Here is a 23227-nt window from a genome sequence, read left to right on the forward strand (position 1 = left end):
AAGCACCCAGTCCCTGAGTTCAAGCCCCATGGCCTACCAAAAAAAAAAAATAGTAGAACAAAAGAATGAGGGGGAAAAAAAGGAGGGGGAAAAGAAGTAAAGGGAAAGAGAGAAGATGGAAGAGAAAGGAAAGGAATGATAAAGAAAAGAATAAAACTGGGAAAGTGGCTCAGTGGTAGAGCGCTTGCATTCCATGCCTGAGGCCCTAGGTTTGATTCCTCAGTACCACATAAGCAAAAAGAAAACAGCCAGAAGTGGCGCTGTGGCTCAAGTGGTAGAGTGCTAGCCTTGAGCTGAAGAGCTGAGGGACAGCGCCCAGGCCCAGAGTTCAGGCCCCACAACTGGACTTCTTCCCCCCCCAAAAAAAAACTGTACTATATTCCCTATTTTATAATTTACTTTTTACATACACAGCATAGCATAAACATTCTCCCATATTTTAAAATTTTTTTGCACAACATGATTTTTTTGTCAGTCACGAGGCTTGAATTTAGGGCCAGAGCCCTGTCTTTGAACTTTTGTGTTTAAGGCTAGCACTCTGTCACTTTGAGCCATAGCTCCACTTCCAGTTTTTGGGTAGTGAACTGGAGATAAGTCTCTCACAGACTTTCCTGCCAGGGCTGGCTTTGAAGCATGATCCTCATATCTTAGCCTCCTGAGTAGTTAGGATTATGGGCATAAGTCACTAGCGCCTGGTATATGATATCTTCCCCCCCCCCCCCACTGGTTATATAGTAACTTAGTCTAAGAAATATTTGCTTAAAAATTAGGTTGTTTCCCATTTCAGAAAAATGTTTTGCAAATGAAGAAGGGTAGTATCCTTTGGGGCAGGATCCAGGAAAATAGAGGAAAAGTCCCTAGAGCCATCTGTCTTCCATGCCTGACCCCATCCTGCAGGGTCTCTACCCAGGCCTTCCAGGCAGATTTACTCCCAAAGCACTGCCAAGGCCCAGAGCCAGTTGGATTCCAACCCTGACCTCTTTCAGAGCAGAGGCTCTGATATGTCTGCCCTGGCCACAGGACCATTTTCTAGCACAAAGCACAATCAGTTCTGGTGTTCCCCTGCCCACCCTACCCATCCTCTTCCCACTCCCCAAATTCAAGGCCCTCAGGCCTGTGGTGGCCCAGACATGTGTACAACATTCTCATACACAGGCTCTTCCTGCCTTTTCTCTTCAGCTTGCTTCTGGGGATCTTGTATTGGGGGAAAGCTTCCTGAGGCTACCTCCTGGACTCTCCCTGCACTCTTAGTGCCGTCCCTCAGCTCCCTGGACACTTCCTCAGGCCTAGTCCCCAAGCTGATATTGGGGGCTGAGCCAGGGTTCTGACTGGTAGAGCCAGAGGCCAGCCCTGGGCCACCCTTGTTTTGACCCAGGGCTCGGCGTATGGGTTTAGGGATGGCACTCTTGACCTTGGATTCTGCTTGGCCTTTCTGGAAGTTACCAAGACGATGAAAGACAGACCGGCTAGGACCCTCAGATTTCTGTGGTGTCCCTGCTAGCATGTAGATGGTGGCTACAGAGCTAGAATTGTCCTGAGCACTGCCATTGACGATTTCCACACACTCAGCTGCATCTCCTGGACTGGCAGCTTCCGGAGGCTCCTCCTCCGTTTTTGCTTGCTCTGGGCTTGTGGACTCCTCAGCTTCCTGGCCCTCAGGACGTGGCTGGGAGCCCCTGGAAAGCCTCTTGGGCTTTCTGATTGGGCTGGAGAGCTCCCCTGAACTTCGGCGACTCTGTGGTGCAAACTTGGTGCCTTCAGCGAAGGAAACGGATGGCCGCTTGGCCCTGGCCAGGCTGGAGGTACGTGGGATCGGAAATGGTGTGGAGGCATCCTCGGGGGGCGGGAAGGGGCCTCCAGCCAGGCTGGCCTCTGGAGACTCTGCTTCAGCCACAGGGATCATCCCTGGCAGAGGAAACAGAAGAGCTAGGCTGCAGCTGTGCTGGCCACCCCAGTTCATCCTACCTGCAGCATCTTCCTCTTGCAAAGAGTGAAGTGCAGAACAACAGGGGAAAGGCCAGATCTGTAGCCCTGGCTCCTTGACTCTTTTCTCCCTACCCCTCCCTGCTTTGAACCACTGTCAAGCTAAAAGTTTCGAAGCCATGGAGTCATGTGAACCATGTGAATGCTGATGCCTCTACCTGAAATGCCAGCTACCTCCCCCATGGAAATATATATCAAGCCAGCTATTGGTGGCTCACATCTGTAATCCTAGCTACTCAGGAGGTTGAGATCTGAGGATGGTAGTTCGAAGCCAGCCCAGGCAGCTGACTCTGTGAAACTCTTATCTCCAATGAAGTACTGGAAGTGGAGTTGTGACTCACATGGTAGAGTGCTAGTTAGCCTTGAGCAAAGAAGCTCAGGGACAGTGCTAAAGCCATGAGTTCAAGCTCCAGACACACACACATACACACACACACACACACAAACATGTATCACACTGTCCTGTTTTCCTAATGATGTATCTGATTGATATCTATCAGACTACAAGTTTAATGAGGACAGGACTCTCTCTTATTTTTCACTGGGTCCACATTAGCTGAAGGAATATAGAAGAGATTGAGGTGGGCAGGCTGCTCGGGGACTGAATGAGCTGTTGGGGGAGGCCTACCTTCTCGGGGTGGCACGGAGTAGGTATGACCCTCATCCTCTGCTCCAGACTCAGGATCAGAAGAGAAGGAGTCATCAGAGGCCCAGCCAGCAGAAGGTGGCTCGATGAAGCTGTGGTTGAACGGGACCTCCGGGTCATGGTGAGAGACTGTAGGGACTTCAAGTCAGGTGCACAGCCTTCTGGGAAGACTTGCTCCATCTCAGCTGCTGGCCCCTGGTGCCCACTTACCTGTCACCCAGGGAAGCTTGTAGTTGCTGAGGGAGCCACAGGACAGCGCAGAGCCCAGCCTGGTCAGTGCCCCCCAGACCTGCTGCTTCATCCTGGATAAGGCAGCTCCGTCTCTTGCTGGCCTGAAAAAGGGGGGTGGTTAAATGTGACCCACAATGACCTCTGCATAGTGTGACAAAATGATCACATGTACTTCAATGGCTGTTTTGCTTTGGTTCGTTAGATACAGGGTCTCACATAGCACAAATCTGTGACCTTCCTTCTTTAGCTTCCCAAGTGCTGGGACTACAGGCTAAATGGTTTCATATTGATGGTAGAATAAAACCTAAACTATTGAGCCCAAGATCTGAGTAACAGAATGCAAGGTGGCCCTAGTGTCAAACAGACCTAGGTAAGAGTTTTGTCACCTCTCTGGGCTCTAGTTTCCTAATCTGTAAAATGAGGACAGAGTCCAGAAAGCTGGGCAGGAGCTCTGTGGAAGCTTTGACTAGCTGGGTCAGCTTCAGCCTTGCTGTCTTCTGTGAACTGAGGACAAAAACTTCTTCCCACCCCCACATTTCCTGTCTCAAAGGAGCGAAGAGGTATCAAGAGGTTTTATAAAGAACAAAACATGAGCCACATCTGTCTGGCAGCCTCACCAGCCCAGTGGTCTATCCCTCAGAAAACCACCTTCTCTGCCAAACTCTGCACGGAGTTTCAAGTCACTCTCATTTCTTAGAGGAGTGAGTTCTGGTCTCTTCCTCTCTTGGCCCACAGCTGGGCCTCTGCTTCTGTGTTTCCTGCCTTCTTCAAGGCCCTGGTCAATTGAGTCCAGCTTCCTGCCATAGGTTGTATTTGGACAGCTTGGTGCCTAGTGCCCCTCACTCATGCCTACATGACCTGGGACTTTCCCTATTAAAGGTTTCCAAGAAAGGCAGGTGACTGACCTGGAGTCTCACCACTGCCAACTACCTCTATTACATACAACCTAAATGTGTATAAAGGCCAGCCCCTCCCCAGCCCTGAAAGGAAACCAAACGGTACCAGCCAGTGTTCACCTGTCTTTGGGATCCAACCGGGTAGCCCAGCGGCAGTAGACACAGCAGGCCATGCTCAGGAGAAGCAACAGCAGAGGCACAAGAATGCCAGCAATGAGGGCGTTCTTCCCATGACGGCCTAGGGGAGATGGTTCAATATTCAGGACATTATGTTTCCTCTTTAGTTCTAAGTTGCCCTTTGCACAGTCTTTTACCTGTGGCTCCCCCACCCTCTGCAGCCAGGGGCAGGGAGGGAGGGGGAGGGCAGTGCACAGGGCTAAAACTCTGTCACATCTTCAGGGGGATCCAGAGTACTCAAACAGATTTCAGACATGCCGAGGATCACTCACGTGGCCCAGGCTCCCCAGCAAATAGGGCCCAGCCCATGAAAGAGCCAGACTTACCCTGGTTACCATGCTCTAGGCCTCCCCCTCCACCTTACCCAGCTGGCAGGCCCCAGAGACAGGGTGGCAGAGTCCCTCTGAGCATTGGCAGGAGAGAGAGCAGTTGCTTCCATGGAAGCCAGATGGGCAGGAACTGTTGCAGCTAGGTGTAACAAGAAAAGGCAGATTGAGCCGGGAGCTGGTGGCTCATGCTTATAATCCCAGCTATTCAGAAGGGTGAGATTTGAGGATGGTGGTTCAGAGCCAGCCCAGGCAAGAAAGTCAATGAAACACTTATCTCCAATTAAACACACACACACACACACACACACACACACACACACACACACACACACACACACACACACACACACACACACACACACACACACACACACACACACACACACACACACACACACACACACACACACACACACACACACACACACACAGAGCCAGAAGTGGAACTGTGACTCAAGTGGTAGAGCAACAGTCTTGAGTGAAAAAGGTCAAGGACAGCACTCAGGCCCTGAGTTCAGGACTGACGAGAGATGGGGGAGGGGGGGAGGAACTAACATTATCCAAAAAGAAATACACTCATTATTGGACTTATGTAGCTGTAACCTCTTTTCCTGTACATCATCTTTATAATATCATAAAAAAAACTTTAAAAAGGAAGGAAAGAAAGAAAGGAAAGGAAGGAAGGGCAGGCTGCAGGCTGGATAAGAGGGGAAGGGAGTGGGCAGGGAGAGGCCAACATAGATTCCTGGGCACCATTCCCACTACCCTGCCAGGTAGATTTTTCTGGATGATGCCCAAACAGACCCCTCTGCATGGCCCTGGTGGCATGTGGAAGAATGCTTCCTCCCAGAAGATGCCTAGCCATTCCCAGGACAGTGTGTAGACCTCTGTATGTAGATCTTTTTTTGGGGGGGGGGTCCGGTTGTGGGGCCTGAACTCTGGGCTTGGGTGCTATCCTTCAGCTCTTCAGCTCAAGGCTAGCGCTCTACCACTTGAGCCATAGCATCACTTCCGGCTTTTTTCTTTTTTTCTTTTTTTTTTTTTTTGGTCCGGTCGTGGGGCCTGAACTCTGGGCCTGGGCGCTGTCCCTCAGCTCTTCAGCTCAAGGCTAGCGCTCTACCACTTGAGCCACAGCACCACTTCCGGCTTTTTTCTTTTTGCTTATGTGGTGCTGAGGAATCGAACCCAGGGCCTCAGGCATGCAAGGCAAGCGCTCTACCACTGAGCCAACTTCCCAGCCCTGTATATAGATCTTTGTACTCACTCACTCTGCTGGCCACCCAGCACTTGTATGAGATCAGCCACATAAAGTGCATCCAGGGAGATACCTCTCAGGTCTGGAGGTCTGAGCTGACCCAACTGCCTGAGCCTCAGCCCTCTTCTCTGTAAAATGAAATCTTTTCCATCTGACAGTATACACACTCACCTGAAGACTTCGGGAATGTCTGGAGCCAACTCCCATCTAGTTAGGGAGCCAGCCCTTATTTCTTCTTCTTCTTTTGTATTATTTAATTAATTAATTTTTACCACAACCAGGATTTAAACTCAGGGCATTGTCCTTGCTCAGCTTGCTTGCTTGCTTGATGAGTGCTCTATAGCATTAGCCATGCTTTTGTACTGGTTATTTTGGAGCTGGACTTTTCTGCCTAGATTGGCCCCAAACTTGATACTTACTTACTTATTTATTTATTGTCCTTCTAGATTAGGCATCAGCAGACTTTCCTTTGAAAATACATCAGGACTACCTTCTTAGGGGAAGATGGGTGGTGTCTGGGAGGTGGAGAGACCCAGGAAGGGAGGCCTCATCACCAGCCTTTCTCTCCCATCCCCAGGGTCCAGTCCTCACCTGGTTCCCCAGTAGCCAGCGTTACAGACACATTCCCCTGTCACCACATCGCAGACCCCCTGGACACAGGGGGGGCAGGTAGAACTACAGCCCTCCCCAAAAGTGCCAGTTGGGCAGGGGTCTTCACACCTGGGGGAAATAGAAGATTCAGTCAGGGACTGGGAGGCTAGTGGTTAGCCTACAGTCTCCCCACACACTCCTGGACTTGGGGACCCAAAGGACCACTCCTTAGCAGTGAGGTTCAGGTGCACACGAGACTTTGAAGCTGGAACCAAACCCAGTAGGTAACAGACTATGGATCCTCAGGGGAAGAAGAGGGAAGGCAGTCTGAGTGGTGGGGAAAGTAGAAGAGCACTGTGCACGGGGCCCCTCTCTCCCTCAGTGTTTCTAGGAGGTAGCACAAGAGCTCTCTGTGTGTGTGTGTGTGTGTGTGTGTGTGTGTGTGTGTGTGTGTGTGTGTGTGTGTGTGTGTGTGTGTGTGTGTGTGTGTGTGTGTGTGTGTGTGTGTGTGTGTGTGTGTGTGTGTGTGTGTGTGTGTGTGTGTGTGTGTGTGTGTGTGTGTGTGTGTGTGTGTGTGTGTACTAGAAGATTGGCTTTCACAGAGAGAGCAAGGGAGATGATCCTAGGGGAAAAGGGCACCTGTCCTGAGCAGGATGGCTGACTCACCTGGGCCCCAGCCAGCCAGGCTCACAGCGCTGACAGTGCCCAGTGTCTGCCTGACAGGGCTCCCCAAGCTTGCAGTGGGGGCACTGCTGGCTGCAGCTGTTGCCAAAGGTACCAGGTGGGCATCGTTGCTTGCACTGGGTTCCATTCCAGCCGGGCTTGCAGGAGTCACAGCTGCCCGTGATGGGCGAGCATGTGGCATTGGGCTTGCAGTGGCCACATCTGGGAAGAGAAGAGGTACACGGGAGCACTGAGGGTAGATAGCGTGCCGCCCCCTCCAACCCCTCCCTGCCCGCTCAGGCAGCCCTCCAGGGACACTGGAGCGTGTTCAGGCCCCAGCTGGGTCAACTCGGACAGGTTTGAGCCTCAGCTTCTCCACGCTATGCAATGAAGAGGCTAGATAGATGGCCTCTGAGCATGCTCATAGGATTCTGTCTCCCATCTCTCTACTTGTGTGTGTGTGTGTGTGTGTGTGTGTGTGTGTGTGTGTGTGTGTATACACTCACACTACTGGATATTGAACTCCGGGCCTCAGTTTGTGAGGCAGTGTGTAACCACTTGCCATCTCTTGTCACCTGATCCCTCACTCTGTGACTCACCCTTCTCTAGGTCCCAGGGCCTCTCTGACCCAGCCCAAGTAGGGCATCGAAGTTCACACCCTGTCTTCTACTTCTCTCCTCTCAACTCTGCCTTCCTCCTCTTTTCCCTATTTCCTTTCCCATAGCACACCATCCCTGAAAACAGGACTCAGTGGTTTATCTTTTTCTCTATAACTTGAAAATACATAAAAATAGAATACAACTGGATACACTTGTGGCTCACACCTGTAATTCTAGCTACTCAGGAAGCTGAGATCTGGAAAATCCCAGTTCAAAGCCAGCCCAGGCAGACAAATCTGAGAGATTCTTGTCTGCAATTAACCACAAAAAAGCCAGAAGTGGTACTGTGGTAGACCCTTACCTTTGAGCACAAAAGCTCAGGGACAGTGCCCAGGCCTGAATTCAAGCCCCAAGAATAGCAAATAAAATAAATAAATAAATAAATAACCCTAAACTAAGAGCTGGGAACAAGTGGCTCATGCCTATAATCCTAGCTACTGAAGATGCTGAGATCTGAGGATTGCAGTTCAAAACCAGCTCAGGCAGGAAAAAGTCTGTGAGACTTTTTCTCCAATTAACGACTAAAAAAAAAAAAAATTGGAAATAGAGCTGTGGCTTAAGTGGTAGAGCACTAGCCTTGAGCAAAAAAAAACTCAGGGACAATACTTAGGACCTGAACTCAAACCCAAAGACAAAAACAAACAAAACAAAAAAAAGTAAAACTGGACTGGGAATGTGGCTTAGTGGTAGAATGCTTGGTTAGCATGAATGAAGCCCTGGGTTTGATTCCTTAGTACCACATACACAGAAAAAGCCAGAAGTGGTGCTATGGCTCAAGTGGTAGAGTGCTAGCCTTGAGCAAAAGAAACTCAGGGACAGTGCCCAGGCCCTGAGTTCAAGTCCCAGGACTGCAAAAAAAAAAAAGCAAAAATAACAACAACAAAAAAACTAAATAAACTATCAATTCCTGTTTTCTTCACCACTATCCTTTCAAGTTTGTCTTAATTTCCCATTGATGCTAACTGTATCTCAAGTTTTTTTCTCCAGATGCTTGGTTATCGGGATCAAAGGCTTGGGTCAGATCCATTCCAGGGCTAAGGTAAAGGAGGAGTTTATAAAATTGATTTAGGCCAGGCGCTGGTAGCTCACATCTGTAATCCTAGCTACTTGAGAGGCTGAGATCTGAGAGTCGAGGTTCAAAGCCAGCCAGGGCAGGAAAGGCCATGAGACTCTTATCTCCAATTTACCACCAGAAAACTGGAAGAGGCTCAAGTGGTAGAGGGCTAGCCTTGTGCTGAAGAGCTCAGGGATAGCGCCCAGGCTCAGAGATCAAGCCCCCACCACCAACAATAACAATAACAAAGATTTAGGTGATTATGGTTAGGATTGAGAAAAAAAGAAGAAATTATTGCTGTGGTTTTTTTGTATATGTATGTGTGTGTTCGTCGTGGGGTTTGAACTCAGGACTTGGGGGTTATCCCTGAGCTCTTTTGCTCAAGGCTAGCATTCTACCACTTTGATAATTGGAGATAAGAGTCTCACAGCTTTTCCTGCCTAGGCTGGATTCAAACCATTATCCTTAGATCTCAGCCTTCTGAGTAGCTAGGATTACAGGTGTAAGCTACCAACACGCAGATATTTTTTTTCCTCTACTACTTTAGTCATAGCGCTATTTCCAGCTTTTTCAGTAGTTAACTGGAGAGAAGAGTCTCATGAGCTTTCCTGCCCCAGCTGGCTTTGAACCAAGATAGGCAGATCTCAGTCTACTGAACAGTTAGGATTACAGGTGTGAACCACTAGTGCTCAGCTTCATATATTCTTAGGTAAGTATAATGAAAGTTAAGTATGTGTTAAACTTTTACTTTAGTTATATCAAATATGTGTTACATATATTGGGCGGGACAGGGAGGAGTAATTTTCTCTTGCTTAGCTTTTTTTTTCTGCTCAATGATAGCACTCTGCCACTTTAGCCACACCTTCACTTCTACCTTTTTGCTGTTTAATTGGAAATAAGAGTGTCTCAGATTTGTCTGCCCAGGCTGATTTTGAGCCACAATCTCAGATCTGTCTTTTGAGTAGCTAAGATTACAGAGGTGAGCCTCTGACTATAATTTCTTACTGTTTGGGAAATTGGTCAATGTCTGAAAACCACTGAATCCTAAAGGGACCTTATCATTATTTTGTAGCAGGAGTCTTTCTAATACTAGGCCTTTTTCTTTTCTTTCTTTCTTTCTTTTTTTTTTTGGTCCGTCATGGGGCCTGAACTCTAGGTCTGGGCGCTGTCCCTCAGCTCTTCAGCTCTAGTGCTCTACCACTTGAACCATAGCTTCACTTCCAGCTTTTTCTGTTTATGTGGTGCTGAGAAATCAAACCCAGGGCCTCATGCATGCAAGGCAAGCACTCTATCACTGAGCCACCTCCCCAGCCCCCTTAGGCCTTTTTTCTTTAGAGTTATAAAATATTTATTTGGGGGGACTTCATATATGACAAATTCAGAACATGTTTAAAGGCATTTCATAAAAGCAACAAAGATATCATGGCACTTGTTTGTTTGTTTTGCCAGTCATGGGGCCTGAACTCTGGGCCTGGGCACTGTCACTCAGCTCTTTAGCTCAAGGCTAGCACTCTACCACTTGAGCCACAGCGCCACTTCCAGCTATTTCTGCTTATGTTGGTGCTCAGGAATCAAACCCAGGGCCTCATGCATGCAAGGCAAGCACTCTACCAGAGCCACCTTCCCAGCCCCAAGAGACAAAGTCTTTTATATAGCCTAATCTGGCCTCAAACTCAAGATCTACCTGTCTCAGTCTCCTGAGTGCTGGGATTGCAGGTTGTACCATCACTTGAGCTGGGCTCCCCACTTGCTAGACAGGTTCTCTACTGTTTAGCCATGCCTTGGTCTTGTACTTTTTTTTTGCCAGTCCTGAGGCTTGAACTCAGTGCCTGAGCACTGTCCTTGAACTGCTTTTGCTCAAGATTAGCACTCTACCACTTGAGCCACAGTACCACTTCTGGCCTTTTCTGTTTATGTAGTACTGAGGAATCGAACCCAGGGTTTCATGCATGCTAGGCAAGCACTCTACCATTAAGCCGCATTCTCTGCCCAAGGTCCTATACTTTTTAATAATCATTGGATGAAAAGAGTAGGTATAAGCAGCACCAGTGGCTCATGCCTACAATCTTAGCTACAATCTCAGGTGGCTGAGATCTAAGGATCACAGTTTGAAGCCAGCCCAGGCAGAAAAGTCTGTGAGACTCTTATCTCCAATACACTACTTTAAAAAAAGCTAGAAGTGGCACTGTGGCTCAAGTGGTAGTGTGTTAGCCTTGAGCACAAAGAGGCTCAGGGATGGTGCCCAGGACCGGAGTTCAAGCCCCAGGAGTGGATATAGGTGGAACTAGAGAAATCAAGGCTATGTCATCCTTGCTTTGTGTATATTTTGGGGATAGCACTGGAACATCTTACCCTTTCTCCCACCCTTCTCCATACATGTCCACCTATTCCCATGCTCCCCTAACCCTTCTTTACCTCCCCTTACCCTGGCCCTCCTTTGTCTTCCCCCATGGCTCACCTTTCACTGCACTGATCTCCATAGCGGCCAGGGTCACAGGGCAGTTCACAGTGCTTGCCATGGAAGCCGGGTGGGCAGGTGCACTGGCCAGAGACCACGTTGCACTGGCCACGGACACACTCACACCGCCTTCGACACTCGGGGCCCCACCAGCCCGGCAGGCAGGTGCAGCGGCCGTTATCCTGCAGGCATGGTGAGGTGTGGCAGGTGCAATGGAAGTTGCAGCGGCGACCCCAAAAGCCAAGCGGGCACAGGCAGGCACCAGTGACTGGGTCACAGTGCGCCCTTGGGTTGCACTGGCATGTGCGTTGGCATGTGGGCGACCACCAACCTGGGTCACAATGACATGTGCCCGTAGCGGGGTCGCAACGTGCATGGGAGCTGCAGGAGCATGAAAACTCACAGAGGCTGCCCCAGCGGCCGGCTTGGCACTGGCACACACCTGTGGCCGGCTCGCAATGGCCATGAGGGTGGCAGGGACAGGTCTCACGGCAGTCAGGGCCCCAGTATTGGCCTGGGCAGCCTGCAGGATTCAGAGATAGAATAGGGGGATGAGAGCTCAGAGTCAGGGACAAATCACCACCCTGGCCTTTCCCCAAGGCCGAAGGGGACCAGACCAATCCCCCAAGAGCCAGAGGCAGTCCCCCCAGTACATCTAGCAGCTTATCATTCTAGGTTACAGCTCATTTCCTGCCCCAGACTGAATCAGAAAAACCTTAGCCTAAGCTCCGCCTCCCACTACACATTCCAGAACACATTTAGAGATGCTGAGAGGGAGAGGGTGTGTCCAGAGACACCCACTCAGAGGTGGGTGAGGTGTCACCCACCTCTTCCTGATACATTCCCCCCTACCTCTGATGTGAGCTGGGAGCTTAACACTCACCCTGATCTCAGGTGGATGCTGCCCACCAGGACGGCAGGAAAAGCTGCATTTCTCCGTCTCCTCCCAGACCAGACTCCTAGCGTCTTTCCACTGGCTATGTGCCATCCCCCCACTTTTCCCATCCCCCTCTTCCTGGCAGAGAGGGCAAACAGCTCAGCCCCTGGCCTCCTTCCACTGATGTATAAGGTAGATGTGGGGGGAGACTGAGAATGTGTTCATTTTGCAGTTAATAGGTTTCCTATCTATGGAAAGTTGGAAAGAAAAATGAAGGTGCCAGGTCTACAGGACTTCGTGGGTCTTGGTAAAAACCAGATCATTTAGGGCATTTCCCAGGAAGATACCACTTCCAGTTTCTAGGCCTCAGTTTCCTCCGTGTGGCTTCTAGGGCTCTGGCCCTGCTGTTCTAAGTTTACATTTCTTTTCTTTTTCTTTTTTTTTTTGTGCCAGTATTGGGGCTTGAGCTCAGAGTCTAGAGTTCTTCTATGCTTTTTTCACTGAAGGCTACCACTTTGAGCCACAGCATCACTTCCAGTTTTGTGGTGGTTAGTTGGAGATAAGAGTCTTACAGACTTTCCTGCCTGGGTTAGCTTCGAACTGTAGTCCTCAGATCTCAGCCTCTTGAGTAGCTAGGAGTAAAGGTGTGAGCCACCAACACCTGGCCTAAGGCTACATTTCTACCTTCTGTGCCACCCCTGCCCCATACCCAATTTTTCCCAAACTCACGTGAACTACACTGCGCCCCGAAGAATCCAGGTTTGCATCGACAGAGGCCTGGCTTCACACATATCTCGTCTTTCCTGCAGGCATCCTGCCCTTCGCAGATGGCTGAAAAACACCCCACCCAGGTGAGAAGGCAAGAAGGCATGACTAGCAGATACCCCTGCCCTTTCACCCTTTCTTGGGGGCTCTGCTTCTTCAAAGACATTCTCTTAGTCGCACGGGGCGGGGGGGGGGGTTTCTAGGGCTCAGGAGGGGAAAGAGATAGGAAGGACAGCCAATGGGCTGCGTGTGTCCCCCTTTTTAGGTGGGGGTCCGTCCTGGCTACTCACGGATGGTGCATTCTTGATCTTTCTGCCTCCAGCCTGGGCAGCACTGGAGGTCCGCAGAGGGGCTGTGGGGGCATAAAGGGGTCATCTGGGACAGCCGGTTAACAGGGTTGATCGCAGACTCTGGCTGAGGTGTGGGAGCCAGCCTCAGCCCTACCAGGGAGATCTGCTCTGTAATCACAGTCCCTGAGAATCACAGCCCCCATGTCCGCAAGCTCTCTCTTCCTCTTCCCTTGCCTTCCCAGCCAGGCTGTCCCTCAAGTTTCCCCTCCCTTCGCTCCCACATGCCCCAACATGATTTGGTAGTTCAGCCACCATCTCATCAGACTCCCACAAACCCACCTGCTGCCGGGGCAGACGTGCTGCCCCTTTGGGTTTAGCGTGGACTCCTGGGTCCCCCTTGTCCAGAGCAGCAGCAGTGGGAGCAGCAGCCCCAGTCTCATGGCGCCCAGAGCAGTGGGAGGGTCAGGGTTAATAGGCCCCCACAAGCTCCCAACCCCCTCCCTGCTTCCTCCCAAGGCTTTTCCTGAGGAAACCAGGCCCGAGGGGCGGGTTGTCCTGAAGCACCTCCCTGAGAGGGCGGAGGATGCTAGGAAGGCCAGAGACCCAGAAATAAAAAACGAAAGGAAGGTTAACAGTAAGGCCAGCGTGGGCCACGTATGGAGCTCAGAAGCCATAGGTCCTGGGTACTGGGGATAGGCAAAGGGATGGAGTGATAGTGGGAGCTGTGGCTTTTCATTAAGCCACACTCTCAACAAGAGGCTAAAGCTGGGAGAAGCTGCCACCCAGTGACTGGCCAAGAGGAACCTGGGAGGGAGAAGAGCTAGGCACTGACAGACATAAAACAGTTTTAGGAGCTGGGCGCTGGTGGCTCATGCCTGTAAATCTAGCTACTCAGGAGGCTGAGATCTGAGGATTGAGGTTCAAAGCCAGCCCAGGCAGGAAAGTCCATGAAACTCTTACCTCCAATAAACCACTAGAAAACCGGAAATGGCGCTGTGGCTCAAGCAGTAGAGCACTTGCCTTGAGCTGAAGAGCACAGAAACTGCACCTAAGCCCATAGTTCAAGCCCCATGACCAACAAAACAAAAAACAAACAAACAAACAAAAAACAACACAGTTTTAGGGTCTTATGGACAGATCCTTTATTATATTAGCTGAGGCTTGTACAAAACTCCTGGGAGGGAGGTAGTCAGTTCTTTCTCCTAGATGGGGAAACTGGACCTGATACAAGCCACCTTTACATCTGACCCCCAGGTGGGGTACACAAATATACTGGGGAGTGAGGCAGCCTAAAATCCCCAATGCAACAGCCATAACTGACTACAGATGAGCCCTGGGGACAGGTGTGAAGGGGGTCCCCTCTCTTCATTTGAAGTCACACATCCACTTCCAGCCAAACCCTGAAGTCAGGCATCTTGGGCAGCTGGGCCCTCAGACCAACATGTTCATCATGAGCTGCGAAGGACAGTCAGGAGGTGGGGGCTGGAGGAGCGCCCACAGGCTCCAGGAGAGGTTGCTGGGGGGCTTCCTCTTCCTCTCTTAGCTTGCTGCTGGTCTCAGCGTCAGGGGCCTCTGCTTGACCCCGATACCACAAGCTAAAGCTGGAGGGAGAGGCAAGAGGTACTTGGAGCCAGGAAGCCAAGAAAATGGGCTAAGGGCAGGGAAACAGAGGAAAGAAAGTGTGTCAGGAGATCAAAGGGAACTAAAGGGGCCTAGGACAGAGAAGCAGGAGGAAAGTTAGTGCTTAGGACAGCTGGGTGAGAGGAAGTAGAACAGGAAAAGGGCACAGAAAAATAGGTGGGCTGCTCCTTCACTCCCTCCTCTGCCTTTTCCCTTCCCCCAACATACAAACTCTGTATTCTGGACTCGGTGGGTGGAGGGTGATCTTCCTTATCCATGGAGAGCAGGAGCCATGAGCCATCTTCATCGTCACTAAGACAGAGGGAGGAGGCAAATGGCTCCAGGAACAACAGGAGCCCAGCTCTTGTTGAGCCTTCTTCACTGCTCCCAGGAGCATCAGGGGAGGACCGCATGACTGTAGGGAGCTCGGGGCTGGAGAGAAGATGACACTGGGGACATGTAGGACATCTTCATGTTTTCACTTTATAGCCTGGCAGTCAGCAGGTCCCCTATGGCTGCAGCCACAGCTTCACACCTCTAATCCAGCCAAGGCAGGAAAATGAAGGCTGAGTGTGAAGATGTTTTTAGCAAATTTCCTTTCCCTCCTTCTTCATTCTTTTTCTTTCTTTCTTTGTTTTTTCTGTCACTTTCTTTATGGTCTTTCCTCTGTGTGTGTGTGTGTGTGAGAGAGAGAGAGAGAGAGAGAGAGAGAGAGAGAGAGAGAGAGGAGAAGGAGAAGAGGAGGCGGAGGAAGAGAGAGAGAGAGAAAGGATGAATGTGCTGGTACTAAGGCTTCAATTCAGAGCCAGAGTGTTCTCCCTTAGCTTTTTTGCTCAAGGCTGGCACTCTACTACTTGAGTCATACTTCTATTTCCAGATTTTTTTTGGGGGGGGTCCAGTCATGGGGCCTGAACTCTGGGCCTGGACACTGTCCCTCAGCTCTTCAGCTCAAGGCTAGCACTCTACCACTTGAGCCATAGCGACACTTTCGGCTTTTTTCTTTTTTGCTTATGTGGTGCTGAGGAATCGAACCCAGGGACTAGTGCATGCAAGGCAAGCGCTCTACCACTGAGCCACCTGCCCAGCCCCAGATTTTTTTTTTTTTTTTTTTTTGGTGGTTAATTGGAGATAAGAAGCTCACAGAGCCAGGCACTGGTGGCTCACACCTGTAATCCTATTTACTAAGGAGGCTGAGGATTGTGATTCAAAGCCAGCCTGGGCAAGAAAGTCCATGAGACGCTTATCTCCAATTAACCACTAGAAAACTGGAAATGGCACTGTGGCTCAAATGGTAGAGCGTTTGCCTTGAGCTGAAGAGCTGAGGGACAGCACGTGGGCAGAGTTTAAGCCCCATGACCAACAAAAAAAAGTCTCACAGATTTTTCTGTTCCACCTGAGTTTTGAATAGCTAGGATTACAGGTGTAAGCCATTGGCGCCCAGCTCTTAGTAGATTTTTGTTGGTTGGTTGGTTGTGGGGCCTGAAGTCTGGGCCTGGGTACTGTCCCTGAGCTCTTCAGCTAAAGGCTAGCGCTCTACCACTTGAGCCACAGCACCAGTTCCAGCTTTTTCTGCTTATGTGGTGCTGAGGAATCGAACCCAGGGCCTCATGCATTCAAGACAAGCACTCTACCACTGAGCCACCTTCCCAGACCTTAGTAGATTTCTTTAACAGGATATGCAGTGGGCAGGGCAGGTGGGAGCAGCCAGATTCAGAGAAAAAGATAGCAAGCTAAACAGTAGGCAAAAGGAAAACCAGGCCAGGTTGAGAGGGCCAAGAAATAACTATACTAGGTCAGCTCAAGGGGGTGATGAAGGTGGGTCCACAGATGTAGGAGGTAGCTAAGGCTGGGTTATCAGGCTCAGCAGAACTGGGGGAGAGAGGAAGGAAGACTGGTTCACTGGGAATAGAGTCAGGATCTTACCTGCTCTCTGGTTCCTCTGGTGTCCCTAACATCTTGGCCTTGATCTTCTTCCGCTGTTTCCTGACAGCCACTTTCATGGCTTCAAGCAGAAGTCCAGGGACCCTGTGGTCTGTGAGCAGTTCCCTACAGAGAAAAGTAGGAGCAGAGGGAAAGCAATGGGGATGCCAAAAGTAGGTCTCAGACAAGTACCTGTGTTCCTCATTCCTCTGACCTTTTCTTAGTAAGTGGCTCTTAAGAATACTTCACTGCCTACTACTGTTGTGACCCTTTGTGCCTGCTCATTCCTCTGTTCGCACCAAGTTCTAGAAAGGCAGGAACTGATAGTCATGTCCTTCCAGTGCCCAGATAGGATGTGGTAAATATTACTGCTGATATATGAATGAACCAAAGGATGAGGTGAGGTGGCCGGAGGTCCAAGAACAGGTGGGAGTGGAGGACCTTTGGCTTCCCAGCCCCTCACCGCTGGAAGTAGGCCAACTCCTCCTTGAGCAGGAACACATTGGCCTTAAGCTCATTCCGCTCCTGAAGAATCTGTTCAACCTCCTCCCGGCTGAAGCCGCACTGGCCTCCCTGCAAGGGACTCCCTGGCTGCTCTGGTGCATCCACCTGTAGAGAGTCAGGTGTGGTTAGATGGTGATCTCTGTTTAATCCTAGTGCCATCACAGGAACACTAAGGGACATGGGGACAGGGAGGCGGAGAGCAAGGGTGCTACAGTAGATGGACAAAGCACTGCTGTGCCCGAGTGCAAGCCAGACACCAACTAGGAACCAAATCCATATGCCGCCATTTAGTGGATCTGTTACGCAGCATGGTATCCCTGCCCAATGCATACCGATTGCCCTCTTCTCATACTTACCGGGTGTCCAGGGGCTGCCTGTTCAGGCTCCTGCTTCTGGTCTCCAGCCAGCTCACGGGCGCCTTCCCGAGAAAGCTCGCGCTCCCTCTCGCGGTCCTGAGCCACCCGCAGCTGGGCCTGCACGGCTGCCAGCTTGTGCCGAAGCTCCGTGTTCACCAGCAGAAGGCGCTGCAGCTGCTCCTGCAACTGGGGGCGGGGCGAGATGACGAGGTGGGCGGAGCTTCGCGGCGCCACAGCCCCGCCCCGCGCCCGCGGCCCGGCCCTCGCTGCACTCACGGCCTCGGTCTCCTGGCTGCGCTGCAGTAGGTCGCGGCTGTGCGCACGGAGTTCGTCGCGCTGTCGGTCAGTCACCTCCTTGAGCTGCCGCAGCAGCGCGCGCTCCTCTGAGGAAGGGGCGTTCTTAACGGTAGCCGTCGCAGGGGTCCCGCCCCGGACCCTGGAGGGGCTGGCACTCACCCTGCGGCCCCGAGCGCAGCTCCTGGCGGAGGTGCTCGTTCTCCTCCCGCAGCCGCCGCAGCTCCACTTCGGCCTGCTGCGCCGACACCTGTAGCTGGCAAGGCCCGGGACTCTCGGTTAGGGATCCGCGGCTCCCGCCGGGCGCGAGCGGAAAGAGAACAGAGACTCACCGAGTCCGGGGCGGGCCCTACGGCGGCCTTCTCCAGGAGCTCCAGGGCCCGGACCACGAGCGGCACCAGCCCGGCCGCCGCCTCTGGACCGCAACGACGCGCCAGCTCCTGCAGCTCATTACCCAGGGCCCCCGCGAGATGGTACACGAGCTCCGCCGCTGTCCCCGACCCCGCGGCCCCTCGAGACCCGCAGCCAGCTGGCCCAGGCGCTGACCAGCTAGGCTCCATTTTACTTGCTTCCCCTACTCCTCAGGCCAAATTCACTCCTACTCTGAATTGGGCCAGGGACAAGCCACAAGTTCCGGTCCAGGAAGTTTAGTAAGGGGTGGAGTAGAAGTGACAAGGGAGGAGCGCCCAGGGGAAAAGGGCTCTGGAGTGGGGAGACTGTCCTAGGCCCCCTGGGCCCTGTCCTGTTCAGCCGCAAGGTCACTGGAAAGAGGACAGCCAACTCCAGGCAGGCATCCAAGAGCTGAGGCCCAGGGCTGTCAGTGGTCACTTTAGGCAAGCCCTCCCCATTGCACCCCGGTCAGGCTCCACCCGTTTCTGGAGCCAGGGGCTGGACTTTTGAGTGTCTGGAAAGGTTGAAGGTTGACCTTCTTGGGAAGAGATGGCTTGTTCCAGTGCTTATTTTCCCAGACCAGGAAGGGCACAGCTGAAAAAGGGCTGGCAGGTAATAGTGAACACCTATAATCCTAGCACTCAGGAGACTGAGGTAGGAGGAATTAATAAAAGGCCAACCTGAGCTAGACAAGTTTTTTTAAAAAAGCAAACAACAAGCCTGGCACCAATGGCTCAGGACTGTAATCCTAGCTACTCAGGAGGCTGAGATCTGAATATCACGGCTCAAAGCCAGCCTGGGCAGGAAATCCCATAAGTATCTACAACTATCTACCCAAAAAAGCCTGGATTAGAACTGTGGCTCAAGTAGGTAAGAGTGCTAGCCTGATGCAAAACAGCTTCCAAGCCCTGAGTTCAAGTCCCAGGACTGGCAAAAAAAAAAAAAAAAAAAAGCCAACAAAGGCCAATCTGGATGGATGGGTGGCTCATGCCTGAAATTCCAGCTACTTAACAGGCAGAGGACAGGAAGACTGATGTTGAAACTGGCCTAGAGAATAATGTGAGACCCTGACTTGAAAAAGAAAGCAGTACAGGGACTGGGGTGTGGTTTGTGGTAGATGCCTGCCTAGCAAGAGAGTAAAGCTGAGTTCAAAACCCCAGTACTTGCCCATGTAATTGTAACCCCTCTGTACAGTATTTTCAGGGAAAAAAAAAACAAAACTCAGTACTCCTAAAGGAGGGAGGGAAAAGCAGTAGGTTGGACAATACAGGCACAACTAGACCCAGAAAATGGCAGCTGCTTTAAGTAATGTTGACAACGCAGCAGAGGGTGTAGGCCAACCCCACGTCAGTACCCTGAGTCTTAAGCAATATTGAGCCCCCAAGTCCTGAATAGAGGAGGCATTATATCTCACATCAAAGCCAAACCTAGCACACTGGTGTCAACAACTGCCTCAGGACAACCCCCTGACCTACTAACACCTGGAATCTGAGTTTAGGAAAAAAGAGAAAACAATCACAAACTACCCTATGTATACAAAATTTATTATTATTTTGTTCAGGATCACAAGCTATCAACAACACAAGCACAAAACAGGGAAGGCGGGCCAAGCTGCTGAATGTCACCAGCTTGTCTGTGGGTTGGGAAAGGAAGCTCCAGCATTTGGGGAATCTGAAGCAGGAGGAGTTGAGAAAAACACTAGGCATAGAGATCTTCACGGTCTGCAGAATAGACTTCACCCTCCTGCAAGAGTGCAAAGTTGAGGAAATGGGAGGGTCTATGCACCTCATGGTAGAACTCTTTAGGGTTTGCCAACTGCAGTTCATACTTCATGTTGGGATCATGCCGTACACCTTAGGGGAGAGGGAAACATCAAATGTTAATAAAGGTCACCTGCCTCACCAAGCAATTCTAAGGCAGAATCAGGCCCCAAGTGCTAAAGGTGCCAATCTCACCAGATCTCTGATTCCCCCCCAACTGTGTAGTACACTCGAACATACTGCTCCCTTACCCATAAAGTTATAATTCCATGAGGACTGGGCAGGAACCATGAAGAAGCCGAGGAAGCGATCAGACAGCAGCATCTGGACTCTCTCATAATGTGAGGGCAGGTAACCTTTGGGGTTGTTGCCTTTGTCGGTGTTCTGGCGTCCCCATTCATAGCCACTAGGGGTCAGCTTATAGGCTGTCAGTGTGCAGGAGCCTGGTGTGAAGCTGGGGAGTGATAAAGACCAGAGTGAGAGAAGCTAACATTCCATTCTGACATGCAATGCCTCCTCCATTATACTTCTTCAAAAGGAGAAGCCACACCCACCTGCAAGTGATAATAATGGTCTTTTCACCATCCCAAGATGGGTTGTCAGCCATGATCTTGGCATGGGTAGTGACATCCTGGGGCGAGAGCTGGGGGGATTCATTGGGCTGTGTGTGGATCCAACCTAAGGGTTCCATCTCCTATAGGCAAAGAGAAATAAAATAACTTTCAATAATAGGTAAATAACAAAGTAAAATAACTGCCTTTCCACCACCTCACCCATGGCAGGAAGCCAAATTCCCAAGCTCTTTTACACCATTACTTACCTTGAGGTACTCATGCTGGGGCAGCTGGCTAGGCAAATGCACAGTCTGGTGAGTGCCCCATTGTGGTACCATTACAATACAGCGGATCTCCTTTACCTGGGGATTATCTGGTGGGCTCACCCCATACAGGTATCCAGCAATCTGAAGATAAGGGGAGGGGGAGGGTCAAGAAACATCCTTAGTATTAGACGATAAGGGTTTGGGTTTTATTACACTAACAAGAATGAATCTTCTCAAATTCAGGCAGACAACCCTCATGAGAATCACCTTTTCAAACCGTTACATAGGACTTCATATCACTGTCCCCACCAGAATCTTCAGTTGGTAAACATTTGAGTATCTACAAGCATACAGCTCAATCTCCACAAGCTAAATACTACAGCTGAAAAAACAGTACATGATGTTTCAATTTTCTTGGGGGGGTGAGAGGGACTGAATCCAGGGCCTCATGAAAACTGGGCAAGCATTCTACAACCAAGCCATATATTCCAGATTGGTATGTTAAATCTGATACTGTTACTAACAGGAAATGCTTACTATCAAGTCACTCACAGGGTATTATTAGCAAACTTTTCAAACTTGTCAGTTCTGAAAGCCACAAAATGGTGTTTCAGAAAATATAAAAATCTCTGTTTAGGGCTGGGAAGGTGGCTCAGTGGCAGAGTGCTTGCCTTGCATGCATGAGGCCCTGGGTTCCATTCCTCAGCAGGACATAAGCAGAAAAAGCCGGAAGTGGCGCTGTGGCTCAAGTGGTAGAGTGCTAGCCTTGAGCTGAAGAGCTGAGGGACAGCGCCCAGGCCCAGAGTTCAGGCCCACGACTGACCAAAAAAAAAAAAAAAATCATTTATTAACAAAGCGGATCATCTTTTCATACTATGTTTGGTATTTTCAGTTCCTTTACTAAACTACCTTTTATCTCTTCAACTGGGCCCATTGTTCAAGTTCCAGTACTGGTACAAAAAAAAAAAAAAGGCAAACAAAAAATACCCTTCTTAGCCAGGCGCAGGTGGCTCATGCCTGTAATCCTAGCTACTCAGGAGGCTGAGATCTGAGGATCTCGGTTCAAAGCCAGCCCGGGCAGGAAAGTCCGGGAAATTCTTATCTCCAATAAGCCACTAGAAAACCGGAAGTGTCGCTGTAGCTCAAGTGGTAGAGTGTCAGCCTTGAGCTGAACAGCTGAGGGACAGCGCTCAGGCCCAGAGTTCAAGCCCCATGACCGACCAAAAAAAAAAAATACGCTTCTTGCTATTTTGGCTATCCTTTATTTTTTTGCCAGTCCTGGGCCTTGAACTCAGGGCCTGGGGACTGAGTTTCATTTGCTCAAGGCTAGCACTCTACCACTTGAACCATAGAGCAATTTCCAGCTTTTTCTGTGTAAGCCACATTCCCAGCCCTGGCTATCCTTTTTTATAGTTAGTCATCCATGAATCTTCAGTATCTCATGTTCCTGGAATTACCAGGTGAATTCTAGGCACATGACATATGAGTGCAATTATGGCCCAATTGAACAGACTCACTCACTTGGGCACGAAGGTCAGATATGCAGATGAACTTCTTAAGCACATTCTTTGGAAGGATATAAGTATAGCCAGTCTCCTTGATGTCATCAGAGGAAACATAAATGTGATTGGTCCGTAGGTGCAGGTTGGCAGCAGAGATGGCCCTAAAAAACAAGTAGGGAATATCAGGATCTTTCAACATTGTCAGCAAACACACCATCATCCCTGCCCTCTTGCTCTTCATAATACCTGACCCTCCATTCAGTCTTAGATGAGAAGGTCTGAGTCTCATAGTTGCTGGTGGTAGAGGTGATGATCTCGTCACCATGCTTGTTGACAGTGCGAGTTTGGGTTGCAGTCAGCTGTGACTGTTCTTTGGTCTGCTTCTCAATCTCTGCTATCTGCTGCCGCTGCTGTGATGGAGCTGAGATCTCCATACCCAAGATGATATCTCGAATTTCTGACTGTGTCAGTGATGCCACATTCACACTGTGGGAACAGTCTGAGTTACATGAGATCCTTTCCCCTTTGTCACTTTTGCCTTGATGTCAAAGCTGTAACTTGTGAACAGGACAGACCATAACTTCACCCAGATAGTCCTCAAGTGACACAAAAAGTGCTCTGACACAAAACAATTCTCAAAAATGGAAATGTTAGGCTATAGATATAGCTCAAGTGGTAGGGCATGCCTAGTAGGCTCTGAGTTCAAACCCTAGTAACCAAGGGTAAAAAGATACACATATACATATACACACATACATACACAAACATGTATGTATTCCAATCGAGGCATGATAGCATATGACTGTAATTCCAGTAGTCAGGAGATTGAGGCAGGAGGATTATGAATTCAGGGCAGCCCAGACTACACAGTGAAAACTGTCGCAAAATACTGTCACTGGTGGCTCATGCCTATAAACCTAGCTACTCAGGAGGCTGTGATCTGAAGATCACAGTTGAAAGCCAGTTGGGCTGGAAAGTTCGTGAGACTCTTATCTTCAATTTGCCACCAGAAACCAAAAGTGGATTTGTAGCTCAAAATGGAAGAGTAGTATCCTTGATTAGAAAAGCTATGGGACAGTGTCCAGGCCCTGAGTTTAAGCCCTACGACCAACAAAACAACAACAACAGAAAAAAAAACCACAGATGAGCTAGGCTCACACCTGTAATCCTAGCTACTCATTAGGCAG

The 23227-nt window shown here is 50.2% G+C and overlaps 3 protein-coding genes across 7 annotated transcripts in view; all 3 read right to left on the reverse strand.

Moving 5' to 3' along the window:
• Positions 1-700: 700 nt before the first annotated feature.
• Scarf1 (scavenger receptor class F member 1) lies at positions 701-13314 on the reverse strand. Its single transcript, XM_070027459.1, has 11 exons — positions 13214-13314; positions 12875-12936; positions 12549-12650; positions 10943-11465; positions 6775-6993; positions 6109-6237; positions 4298-4401; positions 3877-3994; positions 2840-2961; positions 2612-2758; positions 701-1905 (listed from the first exon to the last, which is right to left on the reverse strand). The coding sequence occupies exons 1-11, from the start codon at positions 13312-13314 to the stop codon at positions 1109-1111; spliced, it is 2424 nt and encodes an 807-aa protein (XP_069883560.1). The 3' UTR covers positions 701-1108.
• Positions 13315-13991: 677 nt separating this feature from the next.
• On the reverse strand, positions 13992-18343 carry Rilp (Rab interacting lysosomal protein). 5 transcript variants are annotated; one of them, XM_070027462.1, is made up of 8 exons: positions 17901-18341; positions 17731-17818; positions 17551-17657; positions 17275-17460; positions 16878-17023; positions 16418-16540; positions 14723-14806; positions 13992-14475 (listed from the first exon to the last, which is right to left on the reverse strand). In XM_070027462.1, exons 1-8 carry the CDS (start codon positions 18126-18128, stop codon positions 14343-14345), a joined length of 1095 nt encoding a protein of 364 aa, XP_069883563.1. In that variant the 5' UTR covers positions 18129-18341; the 3' UTR covers positions 13992-14342. The 5 variants fall into 5 exon arrangements, with proteins under 5 accessions (XP_069883563.1, XP_069883564.1, XP_069883562.1 ...); XM_070027463.1 differs by having other exon boundaries at positions 13992-14525; positions 17731-17824; XM_070027461.1 differs by having other exon boundaries at positions 17731-17824; positions 17901-18340.
• Positions 18344-19485: 1142 nt separating this feature from the next.
• The window catches only part of Prpf8 (pre-mRNA processing factor 8), a 34117-nt gene continuing 30375 nt past the window's right edge, over positions 19486-23227 (reverse strand). Inside the window, exons 38-43 of the mRNA XM_070027466.1 lie at positions 22287-22526; positions 22060-22201; positions 20539-20679; positions 20273-20412; positions 19970-20172; positions 19486-19811 (exon numbers count right to left, since the gene is read on the reverse strand). Coding sequence (XP_069883567.1) covers positions 19657-19811; positions 19970-20172; positions 20273-20412; positions 20539-20679; positions 22060-22201; positions 22287-22526 — 1021 coding nt within the window. The 3' untranslated portion in view covers positions 19486-19656. The remainder of the gene's footprint in view (positions 19812-19969; positions 20173-20272; positions 20413-20538; positions 20680-22059; positions 22202-22286; positions 22527-23227) is intronic.

Source organism: Dipodomys merriami, unplaced genomic scaffold (assembly GCF_024711535.1).
Source record: "Dipodomys merriami isolate MVZ:Mamm:240054 unplaced genomic scaffold, mDipMer1.0.p SCAF_19, whole genome shotgun sequence".
NCBI classification, from domain to species: Eukaryota; Metazoa; Chordata; class Mammalia; order Rodentia; family Heteromyidae; genus Dipodomys; species Dipodomys merriami.